This window comes from Urocampus carinirostris, chromosome 16 (assembly GCF_059441175.1).
Source record: "Urocampus carinirostris isolate Australia breed hairy pipefish chromosome 16, RoL_Ucar_1.0, whole genome shotgun sequence".
NCBI lineage: Eukaryota > Metazoa > Chordata > Actinopteri > Syngnathiformes > Syngnathidae > Urocampus > Urocampus carinirostris.
The window spans coordinates 17,522,789-17,544,848 of record NC_142364.1 but is presented as its reverse complement, the minus strand read 5'-3'; the positions used below and the strand labels follow the sequence as shown (position 1 = coordinate 17,544,848).

Genomic DNA, 22,060 nt, shown 5'->3' with positions numbered 1-22,060 from the left:
ATCGATGTGTGAGTGTGTGTGAATGAGTAAGTGTGAAGCACAATGAAAAGCGCTTTGGGAGGTCTTCAGTGACTTGAAAAGCGCATTTACATTTACATCTGGTGCATTTTAAGAGCAAAATCAAGAAGCTAGATTTATGATGATTGTGTACCCTTGTAATCTATTGAATCGTAAATACACTAGTTATAAAAGGCAATGACAGATCAAACAAGTCACACCAACAAAGGATGGTAAACGACACAGCAGTTTAATGCCAAAAAACTAGTGTTGTTACGATTCTTAAGCTGTATTACGTTAAGGTACCAAATCACTGAATTTTCAATTTAATTAAATTTGATACTCGAATCTGTGGAACTTACTATTAAACAGCAGTACGGCTACTTTTGTGATTGACAGGATGACATTTCTTCTTTGATGGTTTACAGGAGGTTATTGTAACGCACAACTTGAGCTACAGTTATGTCCAGTGTGCTCCAAAGCTTTTTCTTTCTCTAAGCGAAATTTTCTAATTTCTTGAAATGGCAGCGCTGCGTTTATCCTCTTTTGAAAATGCATCAGTGCGACGAGGCGCCGGGCAGGTTTTTCCCGCGCTGAACCATTTTCTCCAGTTACAGAGAGTTGAAGAATTTTCAATTTATGGAAAATGGGATGCTCGTCAATGTCACAACTTACCTAGCTTGCTAATCACTGTGCAGGCAAGGCGGGACAAATGTCACAACAACCAAATGTCATCCTTGCAAGTCTGGAGCAACAGCCAAAGAAATAATGGAAGAAAAATGAATACAGCTCATATCAGATTATCCTTGTCTGTGAGAGAGCATGTTTTAGCACGGAGGCAGAGACTGACTGACCAAGATTCCTTCTGACTGACAGAAATACATAACACAAATACATTCTATGGCGTTTGCGATCATTTATTTAATGAGAAATGTAAAAGTTATTTTAGTAAGGGAAATTATGGTCTCAATGGGCCTTTTATACTTTTGTACTCTTATACTTTTATATATTCTTATACTCTTGTACGCTTATATCTTTATACATTTATACTTTTATAGTATACTCATTAAGTGTGTGGTTTTACGAATTTGAGTTGTGTTCAGAGGTCAAAAGATTAATTCGTAGACAACAACTATGTGTCTTCCATTAAAAAGCTAAAACTTGAAAGGCCACCAACAGTTTCCTAAGGTTACTCCTCGTGCTAGCTTATTGTTAAAAGGAAATTCCGGGTGCTTATCAAACAATGAACTACTTTGGTGTCCAAGGCTTCTCATGCTAGCCTATCACATAAACCATTTTTCTTTTCTCACTCCTAGGAAAGGAACAGACAAAGGAAGTCTGTGATCCGCCAGCTATATATCTGGGTTAAAGGATACAGCCTTCGATGTACATTGTTATGTACGCTTGTCTCCTAGTGGAGGAGTGTACTCTCTTTTTTTCCATGCTTATTATTAAGTTAGAGTGCCCTCTAGTGGTCAGCAGTGTCCAATCAGAATGCCTCTTACCTGCACATGATTTATTTTATCCTCCCATCAGAGTCCTGCTAACAGAATAAGAAAGGCGCTCATGCTTCTTTCCGTGGGATTTGTTTTATGGTAATCTAAGAGTGCAATGGTCTTGTGTTTTATGCTCACTTTTCTTTCATAAATAAGTGCTGTTTTGTGACTCAAAAAGAGTCTCTTATTTCAACCTGACATCTCTTTGAACCTGACAATTTTGATTACAATGCAAGTTTATGAGACTCTGGCGGAAAACAATCAAAACCTGGCAATCCGGCAGGATCTTCCTATGTATGGGAAACATTGAAACCCAGAACTGCTGCTCTTTTCCAGCTGGGTAAGGTTTACGGTATCGAGTCCCATGTGCTGTCACCCGCCGAGACAAAAGATCTTTACCCTCTGATGAACGTCGACGACCTATATGGGACTCTTTACGTACCTAAAGACGGCACCATGGATCCTGCGGGCACCTGCACAACTCTGAGCAGAGCGGCCACTGCCAGGGGAGCTACGGTATTATTTACCATACTTACATGAAATTTTGATATCAGATTCTTGTCTAAGCATAATTGATTAAATATCTACTTGTCGAACAGGTAATCGAGAACTGCCCTGTTACTGGTATCAAAGTGAGGACGGATGACCTCGGAGTGAAGAGGGTCAAGGCGGTGGAGACCCCGCACGGCACCATTGAGACTCCTTGTGTGGTCAACTGTGCAGGTCAGGGAAAATACCAATAACACAAAAGATTTTAAAAGTGAATCTATGTAAATGTTCCTTTTTAATACCATAATTACACCCCTCATTCTTTAAGAAATTGGCAAACAATTTTATTTCACTTTTTCTCTGCTCAAACTAAGCATTGTGAGTGGAAAATGTTGTGAAATATGTGCAGCCGTGATTAAAATATTTTTTGAAAAAACAAACTAGCAAACAATTTACAATACCTTTATTTAATGTCCTTCAAAACCATAGTTGTTTCCCTCGTCGTGCTCTTTTGCGTTTATCTCTGAGGGCGACTTTATGTTTTCTTCCTTCTCCAACATTCGTCTCTGGTACCATGAATATAGAGAGTGTAATAATGAGATAAAAGCAAATGCCTTTTCATATATCATCTGTATCACTGGTGGCCTTGTGGTTTGGATTTGGCGCTCTCACCACGGCTACTCTGGTCAGATTCCCGTTGCATCCTTTGTTTCGTGATCTATCATCTATTGAACAAATAAGCTAACTTACTACTAATGTTTATGAAAAAATATTATTGTTGTTATCATTGTTCTTATTGTTATTGTTTTCAACATTACTGAAAGGAATGTGCTGGAAATCAGACGAGGTATCTGTATAGATACCAGTCCTGTACTAGTAATTGTACCCCTGGAGAAGTTGCTTCCCTTTTACCTTAACAATGTTTATTCATTTATGCATTTATTTCCATTGACTACATTACCATCAAATAATAAAATGCGTAGAGAGGTTCTATCCAATCAGAAGGCAGAACACAATGCTCGCTGTAAATCCGTGAAGTAGCGAAGCTGTGAAAAGTAAACCGCGGGATTACTGCATAGTCAAAATAAAGTACCGTATTTTCCGCACTATAGGGCGCACCAGGTTATAGGGCGCACCCCCAAAAAATAGTTTTTGGTCCTATATCTTCAATAAATAAGGCGCACCGGATTATAAGGCGCTACAATGGGAACGTGGACAAAACAATCAGATGATTCAGTCAAACTGATTACCCCCTTAACATTCCCAAAGCTTACAAAGAAGCAAATACGTGTCGTAGACACGTGCGGATGCGGTGTCCGTACGATGTCACTTAAATGCGTCATTTCAAATATCATTCGGAAGGTTAAAGTCTTGGAATTCAAGAAATGCCAACCATTCCTTACTTTCTATTTTCTTTTTCGCTCGCAACTTTACTGTGCATATGACAATAAACACTTGGAATTGAGTTTAATTCACTCAACTCATCACAGCAACATCAAGATCGTTCTAAAACAAGATACCGGGAAAATATAAAGCCGCATAACTCACCTAAGTTCTCACGTTCAATAATGATACGCAATCATGGTCTTCTTACAACCGTGGGTGTAGTAAATCCAGGAGAGTAAAATATTTACAAATACAGACTAATGAAACATGTTTCTTTATGGCGTACTTTAGCAAGCTTGCTATTCAGTCATCTTTTTCGGCCAATTGCAGGGTTTGTTTTGGCCCTCTAGTGTATCCGAGGCTCCGAATAACTTCAGCCAATAGCGATCGATGTAACGGATGATTGACACATCTTTTTCGGCCAATTGCAGGGTTTGTTTTGGCCCTCTAGCATATCCGAGGCTCCGAATAACTTCAGCCAATAGCGATCGATTTAACGGATGATTGACACATCTTTTTCGGCCAATTGCAGGGTTTGTTTTGGCCCTCTAGCGTATCCAAGGCTCTGAATAACTTCAGCCAATAGCGATCTATTTAACGGATGATTGACACATTTTTTTCGGCCAATTGCAGGGTTTGTTTCGGCCCTCTAGCCAATCCGAGGCTCCGAATAACTTTAGCCAATAGCGATCGATTCAAATGATGATTGACGCATTAGTTAGCCAATGAAACGCAGGTATATAAATCCCAGCATACACCACGGACTACTCCACGTTCGGGGGGAAATCGAGTCGGCGGCTGTTGCGTAAGTTGCGAGACCTTGCGAATTTAATATTGAGCCATATATAAGGTGCACTGTATTATAAGGCGCATGGTCAGCTTTTGAAAAAAATTAAGACTTTTAGGTGCGCCTTATAGTGCGGAAAATACGGTATTATGCTTATTAGCAATTCTTTCTGATTTGAAAATGAGAATAATTCAAAATAAGAAAACAATAAAATGCTCAGCAAACAAGTAAAAATTGAGTGGTTTAGAAAAACAATTTGCAAAATGATCTTCAAAACATTTAAGATATAAGATTTTGATTGTATTTGTCTAAGATTAAAAAACATATATGTTTGCATTTAAAAAGGAAACTGTATAATATTTGACTACTAGATGTAATTGTGTTATGTAGTGTAACCAAAGAGGAGTGCTAAAAAGCATACAAAGAATACAAACTACAGAGACTTAAAGTGACCAAATCACATCTTTTTTGCAGTTTATTTCTTTGCCCAGACTTTTTGAGGTTTTTGGGTACCCATACCATCAAGATGGCAGACAATTATGTCAGCCCCCTTTAGGTGAGGCTCATTATATGTATAATAAAAGCGAAAATTTTCAACCTACAAGCATTTCGAAGAATGCATGTTTATATGATTGTTCATGTATTTTTGCTTATTATTTGAATCAATACAGACGCTCCCCTAGTTACGACCAATCGACAGTGGGTATGAACATTTTTTTCGGAATAACAAAAAATATCCGGCGCGCTAAGAACTTTTTCATTTTTATAGTTTAATATGTCGTGCATCCATTCACTATGGTTGGCGTAAAGAAGAGGAGAGCCATTTCTTTTGAAATGAAAGTGGAATAAGAAAGCTTGATGCGGTTGAGAAAATGGTCGGAACGCTTTGTTTTGGCAACTTTTTACCACGCAGGAGGACCTCTTGAAGCCCATCTTCCAAAAGTATGTTAAACTTTATTTTATCTTTTTATGAAATGTTTATTTTTTAGTACAACACAATATAGGTTACTTATACAAGCCTAAAACATACTTATATAAACCTTAAACATACATTCATAAAAAATATAGAACTGAAGCAACTTATGAACAAATTCAACTTACGAACAATCGTTCCTTTCATAAGTAGGGCAGCGTTTGTATTGTTTTTTTGGTTATTAGCCTCAATCTTGTTCATATGCAGACTAGAGGTTTACCTTCTATATATAAGAATGTTGCTGTGTTGTGCACCTGCTGCAGGTGTGTGGGCCACCAAGTTAGGGCAAATGGCTGGAGTGAAGGTGCCCCTCATCGCCATGCATCACGCATACGTGGTAACAGAAAGGATCGAAGGCATTCAGGTCAGTCAACCGTCTAGACAGTGTTTTTCAACCAGTGTGGTGGGCACACTGTGCCGTGAGACCTTGTATAGGGTGATGAAATAAATGGCCCAATTTCGTCTGAGCAAATAAAGTATGCCATTGTTTAGTACTTTTGCTTTCTTCTATAGATCCTTTCATAGCATGCGTCATGTCATGTCTGACGTCACAGTTGAAGCTGGAGGCAAAACAATACTCTGCGCTGGTGGAAACATTGAAAAAATTAAGCTTTCGTTTCTGCTAGTGCGATGTTAAACTGGGTGCCAGAATCGGAGAAAAAACGTTTGAAGGAAGAGTTGTAGTTAAATGCATTAAAGCGAAAAGATTGGACCGAGGCACTCATTGAAAATGCTGGGGTTTGCAGCGCTCTTCATATCATGTATGATAAATTAAACACTTATAATTGTTGCTGTGGAGTTCCATCCATCCATTATCTGCACCGCTTATCCTCAGTAGGGTTGCGGGGGCTATGGAGTTCATATTACTTATTATATCGTCAAGGTATTTTGTTATTTTATTAGTTGCAGCTAACTGTTATTTTGTAGCCTCAATGCCATCAAAAGACGCTTCTCCTAAAAAAAAATCCATGAATAATTAAATGTATCTAATTTATGATTTGAAGTGTGCGCCCAACGTTTGTTTGTGATGCGTGCTTGTTGGAATAATTTTCTGTAGGCTTTTAAAAATGAGTCAAAATGGCTGGCACCAGCTCAAACGCCTGGCATTGACTGAGTTTTAAAACGACATGTAACTGTTGCCAGGAATAATTTTTTAAACATTTTTGACGGACCGTCATCCTCTGGATTTTTGGATGAAACAAAATATGCATTGGCTCAAAAAAGGTTGGGAAACGATGAGTCCCATTCAATGTAACCAGCAGGGGGCACTGTGACCCTTGAGTTTAAACTCAAGCTTGCAAACAGCTCAGCTGCTTCTGTGTGTGGGTTTAGTGTCTTTGTTGTAATTGTATTAGGCTGCCTGAGTATGTGCAAGGCCTATCTTAAGTGGCACAACTTAATTCCGTCATGTGAATCAAATTAGTGAATGTGCTCGCAGCCAGTGGGCGCATGTGCAGCCGTGCTCATCCTCTAGAGGCTGACTCTTTTGCTAAGCCAAAATTTGTCTCTTTTCTTTAGTTTAAGAGGTGCTTAAGTAGCGTTACTGCTCCATGTTGCACACAAACACACCTCTAGTGTGGGATGTAAGGAGAGAAAGGCTCAATCACCGGAACTGGCTTTTGTTCTAATGACCAAGAGGGGGCGCCTCAAGCAATTCCATTCCGCCCGGGAAGAATTATTTGCTGGCGACGCTCACTTGATTGATGAGGGTTGTAAGTGTTTTCCTCGTCAGTTTATAGTTTGAATCACAACACATTGTTTTGTCGTCTGTCATATTATCAGTTGTAAATCCTGTCGCGGTTTAAAGGGAAATGATGAATGCGGCTTTCCTTGCTGTATCGGGAAGAGTTTGTGTAGCTTCCAATTAAAATATAGGAACACGGGCATATTGGTCGGGCTTTTTAATTGGGTGACGTTGTTGGGGGCGTGGTTTGTTGAAACCTGTGCATGATTAACAATTGTATTAATCAAGGTGTTAGTTCCAGTAGAGGATAGGATTCGACTGCTTGGAGTGGTTGGTTGTAGGGAGCTGTGGTACCTAGTTTGGCCACCAACTGGTCTTAGAAAGACTACACAAAATAGGATGTTTATCAATTTTGTTGGTATTTACTCCATTCAGTGCCATAACTTATACGTAAGTTATCATAAGCTTTGTCCTTGAGTGCCATAAAGTAAAACAAATTTAAAAAGCATTTTTGTTTTATTTTAAAAAAAAATGATAAAGGCTTTCGCGCTGCCAATCAGTATTAAGTCTCGGTGAATGAATTCAGGATGATAAATTACCACTAGATGGCAGGAATGGTTTTCATCAGATCGTTGTCAACACACCTACTGCCTAGTTTTGCTTTGTGTATCCACATTATGACACCGTATAACAGAGTGGAGGTGGCCCATTTGGTGAGCAGGCGCAGTGTGGTGAGAAAAGCAACGATATAAGTAGAGACATTTTATGCTTCAACGCTTTATTTTTTCTAAAAAGAAAGATGACAAAGTCCCTTCGTCATCGTCAGTGCAGAGAAGTATGATGTTTCGTGCACGTTTGCGATTGGCATGGCAATCCGAATCATGTGATACCTTCATCGGGGGATGAAAACATCGCGGGCTGAAAGGTTCATGCACAAGTTCACTGTTCTTGCAATAAAATGTTATTTTGCAAGCAAAGTGCCCTATATAATAAACAGCACCAAAGTGAAAGTTCTGCTTGAAATGCATCTTTTCACCAAAATCCGTTTTTCTCAATAGTTTTCTTGGAAACGAGTATCTTCAAGAAACTTAGCAACGTTAAACTGTTGTTTACTCAACAATGGTAAAAGGTAAAAACATCAATTTTTCCTATGAAAGCTGAGGGTTGAAACTTTGATATGACCGGACTTTGTCCGATGGAGCGACGCAAACCACCTGCACCTAAACACCACCAAGACCAGAGAGATGGTGGTGGACTTCAGGAGAACCAGAACTCACCCGGTTCCTGTAACCATCAAGGGAGAATGTGTAGAATTTGTCCAGACCTACAAATACCTGGGTGTGCAGCTGGACAACAAACTGGACTGGACTGCCAACACAGAAGCTCTATGTAGGAAAGGGCAAAGCCGACTTTACTTCCTCAGAAGGCTGGCCTCCTTCAACATCTGCAAAAAGCTCCTGAAAATATTCTATGAGACAGTAGTGGCAAGCGCCCTCTTCTATGCGGCAGCGTGTTGGGGAGGCAGCGTCAAGAAGAAGGATGCCTCTCGTCTCAATAAACTGGCTAGGAAAGCGAGCTCTGTTGTGGGCAAAGAGCTGGACAGCCTAACAACAGTAGCTGAGAGACAGGCACTGAAAAAGCTGAGGTCAATCATGGACAATCCATCGCATCCGCTTCACAGCATTATCTCCGGACAGAAGAGCAGTTTCAGTGGCAGACTGCTGTCACTGTCTTGTACTACGGACAGACTGAAGAGATCTTTTCTTCCTCATGCCATGAGGCTCTTTAACTCCACCCGGCAGAGTAAAGGCCCACATTAAACCACACCACCTACATTGGATATTACCGAATCTTACTGCATTATGTATTCTGTGTAGCACTATTTAGTTACTCTATATAACATGCTAAAGTGGGCATTTGCACGTCACACTGGGTATTTGTATATTGTATTCTTTTGGCTTTATTATTGTATTGTTCTCAGCTCAGGGATGCTGCTGGAAATGTGAATTTCCCTTAGGGGATGAATAAAGTATCTATCTATCTATCTATCTATCTATCTATCTATCTATCTACCTATGCTTATATAGCTACTGAACTACAATTTTTCAATCAAATTTTTCTTTCAAAATGGCAAAAACTAGCTGCCACCAGCTCTTCCCATTTAAAAAAATGTCTGGCATTGAATGAGTTAATGGGTGTGCCTTGACACAAAACCTAGCTAAAAACACTTGCAGAGGCCTAAAGTACAACTGTGTAAATGTTCGATGAAAATCGGTTTCGCAGTATTCGAGCCTAAAAGTCACATACAGACACACACAGATTACATATTTAGCCTTGTTATTCAAGGAGTTTGAAGATCCTCAGTAGGGTCGCGGGGGTGCTGGAGTCCATCCCAGCTATCTTCGGGCAGTGGGCAGGGGACACCCTGAACTGGTTTCCAGCCAATCGCAGAGCACACAGGGACAGACAACTCATTCGCTCATTCGCTCCCAGGGACAATTTGGACTTGCCAATTAACCTGACGAGCATGTTTTTGGAATGTGGGAGGAAACCGGAGTGCTCGCAGGAAACCCACGCAAGCACGGGGAGAACATGCAAACTCCACACAGGGGGTTTTGATCTCACGACCTCAGAACTGTGCCGCACACGCGCTAACCACTGCGCTGCCGTGCCGCCCGGAGTTTGAAGATAATGAAGTTAATTAATTCTGTTAAATGAATGAAGAAGTTATAAATCATGACTTTATATGCAGTGAACCATTTTAATACTACAAACAAGTTTTGACAAGTTAATAGTCAAGTCACATTTATTTGTATAGCCCTTAATCACAAGCTGTCTCAAAGGACTGCACAGGATTACATTCACACCATCCCCCGATCTTAAACCAGTATGCGGGCAAGGGAAAACTCAAATAGGGCATTATCCGCTTGAAATAAGTTTTATGAATTCTTTCTGAAAAGCAAGTGTTCTTTCATTACAAAAATCTCCCCCGGCAATTTAAAATATCTGCAACATGCTTTTTACCTGTTCCTGTAGCTTTTGATTTCTACTTCCCAGTTGTTGCTGAGATGATTTCACTTGCGTTCAACAAAACTTGATGGATGCAAGAGAGCAAGGCCATTTTAAAGTGTGGGTGTTGATGTTACTCATCTGCATTGTGGTGTTAGACTCTCATTGAAGTGTTATGACTGCAATGCAAAAAGTCCTCTTAAAGAAAAAGTTAAAACGATTTATTCCTCTCATGGTGGATCATTGTAATAGTTTTTTTCTTGGTTTATATAATATTTATTATATATATATATTTTTTTAACTTAATTTGACATTTCTTCCAAGTAAAGATTGTTTCTTCTTTAAATTCTTTCATCCCCATAAGAAATTATAAAAAATTTAAAAAAGTAAAATAAGAAAAAAACAATTAAAAAGTATTTAAAAATTAAGTACAATAAAAACTGTTATGCATGAAAGTGTTTTTGTCTCTATGCTTTCAATGTCACACAGTAGAGTCCTGTTTATTTGTATTGCCTTTAATCACAAGGAATCTCAAAGGGCTGCACAGACCACATACTATTGCAAACTACAGACTATTATTACACCATCCCTTGATCTAAAAGCGACATTAAGGCAAGGAAAAACTCAAAAACCTCAGCCTGAGGGACTCTCCTGGTCTGCCAACACCAGGGCTGTGGTGGGGAAGGCTTAGCAGCAATTTCACTTCAAGGGTCTTCATGAGGAACAACCTGGAGCATAAGTTGCTGGTGTGCTTATATAAAGCCACATTGGAAAGCATGCTGGAAGCACAGCAGCGGACAGGAAAAGCATACAGAGAGTAATAAACACAGCCCAAAATATCCTAGGCTGCTCTCTGCCCAGTTTACAAGACATAACCGGCTTGCGATATTGTAGCAGAACCATAAACATTATAAAAAACAATTCCAATCCTGTCCACCACCCGTTTGACCTGTTGTCTTCTGTTAGGCGTTACAGGTCCCTCAAAACTAGTATTTTATTGTTTGTAATGCAACATTGCAGTCTGGTCATCCATTCATTAAAAAAATAAAAGAATGATGTCATAAAAGAAAACAAACTCAATTTTTAAGGATTTTTACCTTTTTACATCTTTTAAAATATAATAAAATGGGCAAAATAATATTCTATTAAAATAAAGTTTTTTTTTCCTGAATTCTTGTATCTCCACACAGCAGCATCCATTTGATTGTTTTTTTTTTAAAGTATTGAAAAAGGAAATCTAAATTTAAAAAGTAAATATTTGGTTAAAAAAAATGTGATGAAATAAGAAGACGTTTTTTTTCTTTCCAATGCAAGTTTTTCGGCTTCAATTTTGCATTTCCACACAGCAATAATACATCCATCAATCCATACATTATCTGCACCGCTTATCCTCAGTAGGGTCGCAGGGGTGCTGGAGCCCAGCTATCTTCGGGTAGTGGGCAGGGGATACCCTAAACTGGTTGCCAGTCAGTCGCAGGGCACACACTGGACAGACCACTCACTCGCTCGTCCACACCTAGGGACAATTCGGACCGGCCAGTTAACCTGACATGCATGTTTTTGGAATGTGGGAGGAAACCGGAGTGCCCGTAGGAAACCCACGCAAGCACGGGGAGAACATGCAAACTCCACACAGGAGGTTCGATCTCATAACATCAGAAATGTGCCACACACGCGCTAACCACTGCGCCGCCATGCTGCCCAGCAATAATACATTTAAAATGTATTAAAGTAAGAAAACAAAGTTTTTGTTTGTTGGCAGATCAGTTTGCTCATGTTGTTTTGGTTTGGTCCCTTAACCACACGGGCACTGTTTTCTGTGGTGTGTCTTGGGCAAGTAAAGCCTGTTGGCGCCCATGCCTCTCTATGCCAACATATGTTTCCACCCAGTCTTGAACCGGGGACCTTTCGCGTATTATGGGAATGTGCTAACTACTGTTTCATATTTAACTTTTCTCACACATTGAAGCTTCAAACTGCTATAACCCTTGTAAAAGTTGAAAAAATATAGTAAAATCAGGCACGTAGCCCCGCAAACGCACATAACACGCACTGCGTAGGGCATCAAGTGCCCAGGAGGGCACCAAAGGAAATCAGGGTTGTGGAAAAAAAAAGTGTAAAGTGTTTAAAAGTATTAATAATATGCACTTCTATGGTTAAACAGTACAAAAGCAACATAAACCCAAAAAGGGTGAATGTGCCTATCTCCAGTCTCACGGTGCCCCCTCAGCTCCCAGTGGTATGTCCGACTATGCCCGGTTCGCAATTTGGTGAGCATGGCTTGGAAACGGCAACGAGTCCAATACAGAGAAAACAAAAAACAAGAAGAAACGAGATGACGCTCATGCGTCGCGTGCCGATTTTAAATGTTAATGTAATGTAATTTCCACACCAGTTTGGCGCACTGTTTTAAAGGGCGCACTCTCCTTGGTTAGAATAATTTTGTTGATGGCTCATTTGGCGCACTGGCCTATTAGATGCGAGTTTAACGCAACCGCGTTTAATACCAAAACAAATACCGGGTACAAAACCAAATTTGATTGTGGTGACCAAACAGTTTCATAATCAAATTTTCTGAAACAAAGCCCTCAAATTTAGATAGTGGTTGATAGTGTTGGGCAGACAGTAAAACGTGTCACTAGGAGGCGTGCTTTCATTCAGTGTCAGACCGTCATTGAAAGTTTTCGATTGATAAGGTGACCATAAAGCATTTGTGCTTAGGGCACCCAAATGGCTAGCAACAGCCCTGAGTAAAATGAGAACAAATACCGTATTTTCTGCACTGTAAGGCGCACTGGATTACCCCCAAAAATAGTCTTCTGTCATATATTTCCGTACATAAGACGCAACGCACTATAAGGCACTACAGTTACAATACGTTAAGCATTATATGGTGCTGCGCTAAAGGGATCATCAACAAAACAGTCAGATAGGTCAGACTTTATTAATAGATTAAAAAACCGATTTTTGTCTTTGTCTGTCTTATAATTTTCTCCGAGGTAAAGCATTAGTATTTTCCTAACACATCTTAACACCTCTAGCAACTCAATATCGTTCTATATATAAGGCGCATGGTCAGCTTTGGAAAAAATTGAATGCTTTGAGGTGCACCTTATAGTGCGGAAAATACGGTACTTCAAATACAGTGTAGCAAAATTGTCTGCGTAAATAAGTCATGCAAAAGCAGAAAGTAGCACAGCGCTTTTTTGTACACGTTTTCCATGCTTGATTAAGTTTTTATCCGGCTTTGGTGTCCCAGCACTGTCATCCAAACGGTCTTGATAAAAGGAGTAAAGGCACCTCGCAGAGCAATTCAGGAAGGCACAACAAGATGCACTTTATTAGCTGTTTTGTTCCCGCACTTCAATGAGGACGCAGCAAGGTGACTAGTTGCCACCGCTGTGGAAAAACACTTGATGCAATTTTAATATTTTTGGGAAGTCTTCAGTGACTTGAAAAGCGCTACATGAATGCAGAGCTTGTCATATCAAGCCATTATTTTAAGATAGTCAAGTCATTTTTACTTGTATAGCCCTTAATCACAATTTACCCAATTTGCTAATCCCAGGGCTGTACAGACTACAGACAATTATTACACCATTCGCTGATCTAAAACCTACATGAGGGCAAGGAAAAAGTCAAAAACCTCAACATGAGGAAAATGAAGAAACCTTGCGAAGGGAGCGCACATGAGGTAATCCCCCTTCCAAAGTGACCAGGCTGCAATGGATGTACACAGATATCATAACATGAAACATATAGCTATAGAATATAAGTGTGTTTTAAGCCTAGATTTAAACCGTTCTACTGAGGTTGCAGATCAAATCTCAGAGAGTAGAGCATTCCACAGCACTTATCAACTATTTTAAAACAATTTTTCTAGCAGCATAAAAAATAAATCTCACCCAAAAAGAGAAAATTGTCTTTAGGGAAGATGACAAATGTTCTTTGTGTGTGTCTTTTTTGGGCCGTTCAGGAGTCTGTCTGTCTTTCTGTCTGTCTCTATACTGTATGTCTATCTCTATCCCTATCTCTATCTCTATCTCTATCTCTATCCATCTATCTGTGATTTATCTATTATAAAAGTGAAATTGTTAACTGAAAGAATCAACACATTCATTGTATGTACAGTACTTATATTCTCAGAGAAAAATGTGAAGATTTCGTAATTGTTTTAATCGTTTTGATAAGAATACTTAAATGGCTGACCACTGCCCAAAGTCAATGGGACAGTACAGTACACATATCCCCACAGGGGAACCACAATTGTTTTTTTTTTATCAGAGAGAAAAGGAAAAGATGGGGACGACTATTTTATTTCTGATTTCATACCCTGCCTTGCAACTATAACACTGGCAATGCAGTCTGGGACACTGGTTCCTGCAGCCAGGAAGGTGATTCCCATGATAACATCAGGGATACCGAGTGTGAAGCCAATCACAGTCACTATCCAGATAAGCACTGTTGATGTATTTCATCCTTTTTTTGCAGAATATGCCGAATGTGAGAGACCACGACGCATCCGTGTACCTGCGTCTGCAAGGCGACGCCCTGTCAGTGGGCGGCTACGAACAAAATCCGATCTTTTGGGATGAGGTAAGCCTCCGGTTGTGTTACTGTTATCTGTTTGATGATATCATCTTTGTGTTTTGTTTTCCTCGTGCTGGGGTCTTGACTTTTTCCTTGCAAGTATGTTGGTTTAAGATCAGGGGATGGTGTCATTGTAATCAGGGTCAGTTATTTAAGACATTTCATGATTATGGGCTATACAAATAAACGTGACTTGGATTGAGTAATCTTTGAGCAGTGATGTTATATGTGCAATATATTTGATACAAAGCTTACCTTTTAGCATACCCCATGCAATTTTGTCAATATTTTGGAATTGCAAAAAACTTAGGGGAGACTATTTACACTAATGGTTTTTGATCTAAGTACCAGTAAGCAAATCAGGCAGCTCATTCTTTTGATTTTATACAATATTTATTTGTAGGTGACGTGCACTCGTGTATTCATTTGGGTTAGAAACCAGTATAAACCTTTTTACTCCTGAAACATTGAGGTTGGATGCAACAGGGATCAAACTGGTGTGGCAGCGATGAGAGCCCCTAAACCTTACGACAGGACCACCAGTCGTATAGATGACATATAAAAAGGCAGTAGATTCAATATCATAATGTTTGTGCATTTGACATGTAACAAGGACAAATCTATCTTATTTTTGTATTCTATTCTACAGGCATTAAAGTGTCACCTTTAGGAGAAATTCATTATTTTGAAGTCAAAAAGAAATTGTGAACTTTTTTGAGGTGTGGAGTTGGGTTATTGTGAGAATTCCCAGAGTGAATCAGGCGTGTAAAGTGATGCATTTTATTAGAATCTGCGTACTTTGCGCAGGTATGTGTACTTATTCGTGTGTTACGCTCTTTAGATGTGATCTCATCAAGCTACCTTTATTTATGGTACCAGAGACAAATGTTGGAGACTGCAGAAAACAGAGTCGTCTTGAAAGATGTAAATAAACTCTTTGATGTACCTTATGATGAATCGGACTTTGAAGACATGAAATGCATATTTTCAAAATTTTATGTTGGTATTGTGTTTATAGTTGTCAATAAATGATTTGAATCATGGCCACATGTATTCAACAACGTTAGTCACTTTCAATACTTATTTTGAACTGAGAAAAGGTCAAACAAAATTTTATACCGAGTTTTAATTATAAATTAAGGATGCGCGTGATACACAAATAAATAAGGTATTTTATAATATGGTATTTTTCTTCTAACCCTTTTAAGCCCTGACCCATTTCCATGCCTGAAGTATTGTAAGTGACATATGTGTGGCCACGATTGAAATAATTTATCGACAACGTTAACTGTGAACACAATACGAACATAAAATTAACAATGTTTTTATTTAATGTCCTAAAGTTCGATTAATCAAAGAGATGTTTACCTCGTGCTTGTGTGTGTTTATTTATCTTTCAGGATGACTTTCTGTTTTCTCCATTCTCTGGTACTGTGACTAAAAATAGTGATAATGATATAAAACCTAATGCCTTTTTGCATGTCATCTACATCTCTGGGGCTCCAATGGTTAGGATTCAAATTCAAATCCTATTGCATTCCATTTTTGCGATTGTGTTCAGAGATATTTTTTGACGGCTCAATCATTGCACACATGATCTACAGAGATCCCTCACTTCTTCACGCTTTCAAAATTTCTGGTTGTCTACTTCGCAAAAAAGAAAAAAAAAAGAAAAAGAAAAAATATCGAACAGGAAAAAACAACGGATGCTTCCTGCATCATTGGGAAATGTTTTGAGCAGCCAAGATTCAAGCTGATTGGGTATAACATAAAAAACAAGACAACGAATGATTCCTGCACCACGGAGGAACGTTTCAGATTCATGCCGATTGTCCAGCACCTTTTCTCAAGTAAAGTCATATCATGTTTATATGTATAGCCCTTCAACACAGGAAGTTTCAAAGGGCTGTACAGACTACAGATTTACCTCTTGACTTTAAATCTCTGATGCCGATTAGCCAATTATTACTATAGCGTCTTTTATACTGTACTGTGACCAGACACCTGCTCTGCGTTCCAATGCATCTGGCTGAGAGAATTTTGTGTCCCGCACCTTTGTCACACCACCGACCCGATGCATCCACCAAACCTTTTGTTCTTGCTCTTTCGCTCTTTCTCTCTCTCTCACTATGCCAATTGACAGTGCTTTGATCAAGAGAACCTAGAAAAACCCTAGAACATCGACTAATTCAAAATACGTACTGGGTTTTAATTTGTTCTTTCTTTCTCTCTCTCTCTCTCTCTCTCTCTTTCTCTCTCTCTCTCTGCAAGTCCCTTTAATGAAGGCATGCCCCCAAAAAACATTGACTAATTCAAAATACTGTATAACTTGAAAATCAAACTGTTTTCTATTGGTTTTCTTGCTCATTTGGTAAGTCACTGTAATGAAGGCCGCCCAAAAAGAAATAAAAAAGTTGCGACACTTTTTTGTGAAATTTCAATTTTCGTGGTCGTTTCTTGTCCCCATTAAGCGCAAAATTCAATGGATCTCTGTACACCGATAAGTACGGTATGTTATTCATTCTGCAGTTCTAGTTCTAAGGTAGGCTTAAGAAACTCAGTCTTTTCCTGCTACCTGATTGTCTATTGCATTTATGCAAGTCTACGTAACGTGCAAACGACCTTGCTCCTGTTGTCAAGTTTCAGCAACGACTCGATCAAACGCTCGGACGACATCATTCACGCGTCCGTGACTTTGCGTCTCCGCAGCTCTGACATGATTCAGACACGGCGAAGCCACCCCCTTGATCTATTCTCCTTGTTGCACGGCGGCTTTGATCGGAGGAGAAAGAAGAGATGAGAATTAGTCAAAAGCGGAGAGCGAGTGAGCGAGGGGAGGATAGGGCAGAATAAGAAGGATTGGCGTCTTAGGAGGGATGTGGAGGACTTTGCTAAATTGGAATGTCTAGTTAGGGCGTCTGTAGTTCTAACACAGTCTCTGTGACCTTAAACATTTTGTAAATGTTCGAATGGTATTCAAATTAACCTATTTCTTGCTTGTCGGTGCTGTGGAACTACTGTAATTTTTGGACTACAAGTCGCCGCGTTTTTCCTACATTTTAAACACTGCGGCTTTAAATATGATGCAGCTTGTTCTTTAAAGAAAAAGAAAAAAACCTAACCTGTAATATCTTTTCTCGTAAATAGCTGAGCAATACTTATGAAAATGGCGAGCATACACATACGCATAAAAACACTGTGATGACGTGTAAAAACAAGTCTCAGAGATAAAAAAAATTTCCAACATTATTTTTAATACATAATTGGGGCAAAACTGGAGGTTTGGCAGTAGGTACTTGAATTCATCCATCCATTATCTGCACCGCTTATCCTCAGTAGGGTCGCGGGCAGGGTTGGGTAGGGTTACTTAAACTGGATTACTTTCAATTACTTTTTGATTACTCCAATACTGAATATACTAATAAAAGACAAAAGAAACTAAATATGAATAAAATGATGACTCATAACGCGTGGTAAGCTTTCTCTCCTGGCTTTGATCTCTTTGATCTCCGGCAAAACTAACATAAAATGCGACAGAAACAAAATGAAAATAAATCCAAACAGCTTGCCAACATCATTTTTGCCGTTCCATGTATTCCGTTAATCCCCAAGCCTGCACAAAATTTAGTAATTTTATTCATATTTAGTTTCTTTTGTCTTTTATGAGCATATTTGGTATTGGAGTAATCCAAAAGTAATTGAAAGTAATCCAGTTAAAGTAACCCTACCCAACCCTGGTCGCAGGGGTGCTGGAGCCCATCTCAGCTGTCTTCGGGCAGTGGGCAGGGTACACCCTGAACTGGTTGCCAGCCAGTCGCAGGGCACACAGGGACAGACAATTCACTCGCTCATTCACACCTAGGGACAATTTTGGACGGCCAATTAACCCAACATGCATGTTTTTAGAATGTGGGAGGAAATCGTAGTGCCCGGAGGAAACCCAAGCAAGCACGGGGAGAACATGCAAACTCCACACTGGAGGTTCGATCTCGTGACCTCAGAACTGTGCCGCCGTGATGCACTACTTGAATTCAATATTTACAAAATGCTCACAATATTTTAACTTTTGTACCCTTATAGCAAGTCCTTAATCTATACATCTAAATTGAACAGCAGTGGAAGTTATCTACTTAAGCAGGCTACACTTCTCTCTCCGTATTATCGAAGTCAATTTCAGGTTGCGTGAGTTTCCTTTAATCCACGTGGAACGATGTCAAGCAAATGCAATTTTTTCCATTAGCGTAGCAACCTCCCCCCCCAAAAAAAACGCGCTTGTGATGCAGCCCTCATTCTCATGCTCGCCTTTGTGATCGGGAAGAGAAAAACTGTGCAACTAAAACATACCACTTCCCCATCCCTCATTCCTCCTAGTTAATGAGTTTGCCCCGAATGTCCCTCCAAAAAGTAAGATAAAAGCATATAGGCGCTGTGGAAAAAAAAGTATTAGGGCTGTTAAAATTCAGTTGGGCATTGTTATTACATACTTAATAGGATAACAAGTATTTATTTATCTCATCTCATCTCATTAGCTGCAGCGCTTATCCTCAGTAGGGTCGCGGGGGTGCTGGAGCCCATCCCAGCAATTATCGGGCAGTGGGCAGGGGACACCCTGAACTGGTTGCCAGCCAATTGCAGGGCACACAGGGACAGACAACTCGCTTGCTCATTCACACCTAGGGACAATTTGGACCGGCCAATCCACCTGAAATGCATGTTTTTGGAAAGTGCCCGAAGGAAACCCACACAAGCACGGGGAGAACATACAAACTCCGCACAGGAAGTCCGGTAGCTGGATTTGAACCCACACAGGAGGTTACCAAGACCTTAGAACTGTGCCGCACATGCGCTAACCACTGCGCCGCCATGCTGCCCGTATTTTTATATATATATATCAAATCTAACACCTCAAATCAAGCACTCTAACTTTAAGCTTGCAGCTCAAAATCCGTTTAGGCTTGTACAAAGACAAAATTGAGTTTCGATCTTTAACCTGCTAATGCAGCTATGAGGTGCCCTCCAGTCCAGAATTTTTGGTATGGGAAGAGCTTCAATGTTATATTGCTGATGATGCTGTCATGTTCTGACACTTGTAAGCTATTACAAAATGTGTGTTTTTGTTGTTGTTTATAGGTCTCTGATAAGTTTGCCTTCAGCCTGTTTGACTTGGACTGGGATGTATTCATGCAACATATAGAGGGCGCTATCAACAGAGTTCCAGTTCTGGAGCAGACTGGTATTAAATCCACTGTCTGTGGACCAGGTACACACACTCTCTTACACACATGTACTCAGACTTTAAGAAATCAGATCAATGTGTTACAAGAGTACATCATTGGTTCATTTAGGACAGGGGTCACATACTTTTTTGAACATGAGAGCAAATTTTTTTGTTACTGATTACCACAAAGGGCTACCGGTTTGAAATGTATTTCTGGAAGAGGAACTTCCCATCCATTATCTGCGCCGCTTATCCTCAGTAGGGTTGCTGGGGTGCTAGAGACCATCCCAGCTATCTTCAGGCAGTGGGCAGGGGACACCCTGAACTGGTTCCCAGCCAGTTGCAGGGCACACAGAGACAGACATCCAGTCACTCGCTCATTCCCACGTAGGGACAATTTTAACTGGCCAATTAACCTGACATGTGGGAGGAAACCCACGCAAGCACAGGGAGAACAGAACTGTGCCATGGACATGCTAACCACTCAACTACTGTGCAGCCGATTATATTTCATTGTTCTCAAATTTCATAATGTATTGTGTCTTCTATTAAATATAATGTTAAGATTTCTTATTCATCTTTATCATTGTATTGTCTTTGCATAATAATAATCATAAGTAGTACAATTTAAATTATTTAACATAATTTGTAGATGGTAGTTTTTTGTGTCCACGTTGATATCTCATCAGATGATTTAAATACAAAGGGAAAAGTTAGCCAATGTCGATACGTCACAGCTATTTTTCTCTGTGTGTAACATTTGACCACTAAATGGCACTGTCTAATGCAATAGCAAAGCGTAGCAGCGAGATGTTATAATGTCATTGTTATGTACGAGAAGCAGGGTTCAAAAAGCCCAATTCAAACCCCCAATGCCAACCAAGTCTTAGGAATGACCCAGGCGAGGCTTGAACCGGCAACCTCCCAGACTTGGGGCAGGCACCCTGCCACCGAGGTGGTTGATTAAAATACTAGGCAAAAATACCGTATTTTCCGCACCATAAGGCGCACCGGGTTATAGGGCGCTACAATGGGAACGTCGACAAAACAGTCAGATAGGTCAGTCAAACTTATTAACCCCTTAACATTCCGAAAGCTTGCAAAGAAGCAAATACGTGTCTCAGACATGTACGGAAACAGTGTCTGTACAATGTCACCAATCACTCAAATGCATCATTCCAAATATCATTTCTTAGTTTTATTTTTTGCTGGCAACTGTGTGGACAGCAAAGTAAGAATTTTATTGTGCAGGGAAACGGGGTTCTTTACTGTGCATATGACAATAAACACTTTGAATTGAATTTAGTTTAAAAACAGACTCATCACAGAAACATCAAGATCGTTCTAAAACAAGATACCGGGAAAATATAAAGCCGCATAGCTCACCTAAGTTCTCTTGCAGCCATCACTTTCAATAATGATACATAACCATGGTCTTCTTACAACCATGAGTGTAGTAAACCCAGGAGAGTAAAATATTTACAAATACAGAATAGTAAAAAATGTTTTCTCTATGCCGTAGTGCAACCCAACGTGTGATTCACATTCGTCTTTTTCGGACAATTGCAGGCTTTGTTTCGCCCCTTTAGCCTATGCGAGCCTGTAAATGATAAAAAGGATCCGCCCCCTTTACCTCCGAATAACTTTAGCCAATAGTGACTGATTCAAATGATGATTGACACATTGGTTAGGAAATGAAACACCGGTATATAAATCCCAGCATACACCGCGGACTACTTCGCCTTTGGGGGAACCATCATAACAATGGTCATTTTTATTAAAAAGGTCGAGAAATGTGGATTTCTTTTGCATCATGGAATCCCTACCTAAGGTCACCGCCATGTTTGTCTGGCAGCTTGCTGTTCTGCTGTACTCTGTGGCACTGATTTTTGTTCCTATTACACTATACAGTGCCATTTAGTGTTCAAATGTTACACACTGGGGCTTTAAAAGGAGCAAGGTGATCTACCATCACGAGATAAGATAATTTGGCTCATTTTATGGGTGATTTTTCTTATTTTATTTGATGATCAAGAAAAGACTTATTCTAAAAATGACATCATATGCCAATGGGTTTAGATCTATTTTTTTTACAGGGTAGTTTTTTTTTAGAATGAATCAGCGCTTGTTTTGTTGTGCTTGAAATTATTTTGTTTCTCTCATAGAATCCTTCACAGCTGACCACAAGCCGCTGATGGGAGAAGCCCCCGAGGTCAGAGGTTTCTTTTTGGGCTGCGGCTTCAACAGTGCTGGTAAGTTATATCCCAATTCGAATTGTTCTACTGTACAGATTTTCTGAACATGTTTAGATTTTCTGATCACGAGCTCCCCGATCAGCTTACAATTTTGTGGTCCAACACACTAAAACGAGCGTGTCAAAGTCAAACGGTCAGAAGGCAGTGTTTTCATTTACCTCTGAAAAATGAGGAGT

General features: G+C 39.8%; 1 protein-coding gene across 1 annotated transcript in view; it reads left to right on the top strand.

The window, feature by feature from the left end:
• The window catches only part of sardh (sarcosine dehydrogenase), a 78,924-nt gene that overhangs the window by 11,530 nt on the left and 45,334 nt on the right, over positions 1-22,060 (top strand). Inside the window, exons 5-10 of the mRNA XM_088319670.1 lie at positions 1,830-2,009; positions 2,093-2,216; positions 5,392-5,492; positions 14,313-14,417; positions 19,542-19,671; positions 21,795-21,881. Of these exons, the coding sequence (XP_088175796.1) occupies positions 1,830-2,009; positions 2,093-2,216; positions 5,392-5,492; positions 14,313-14,417; positions 19,542-19,671; positions 21,795-21,881 (727 nt within the window). The remainder of the gene's footprint in view (positions 1-1,829; positions 2,010-2,092; positions 2,217-5,391; positions 5,493-14,312; positions 14,418-19,541; positions 19,672-21,794; positions 21,882-22,060) is intronic.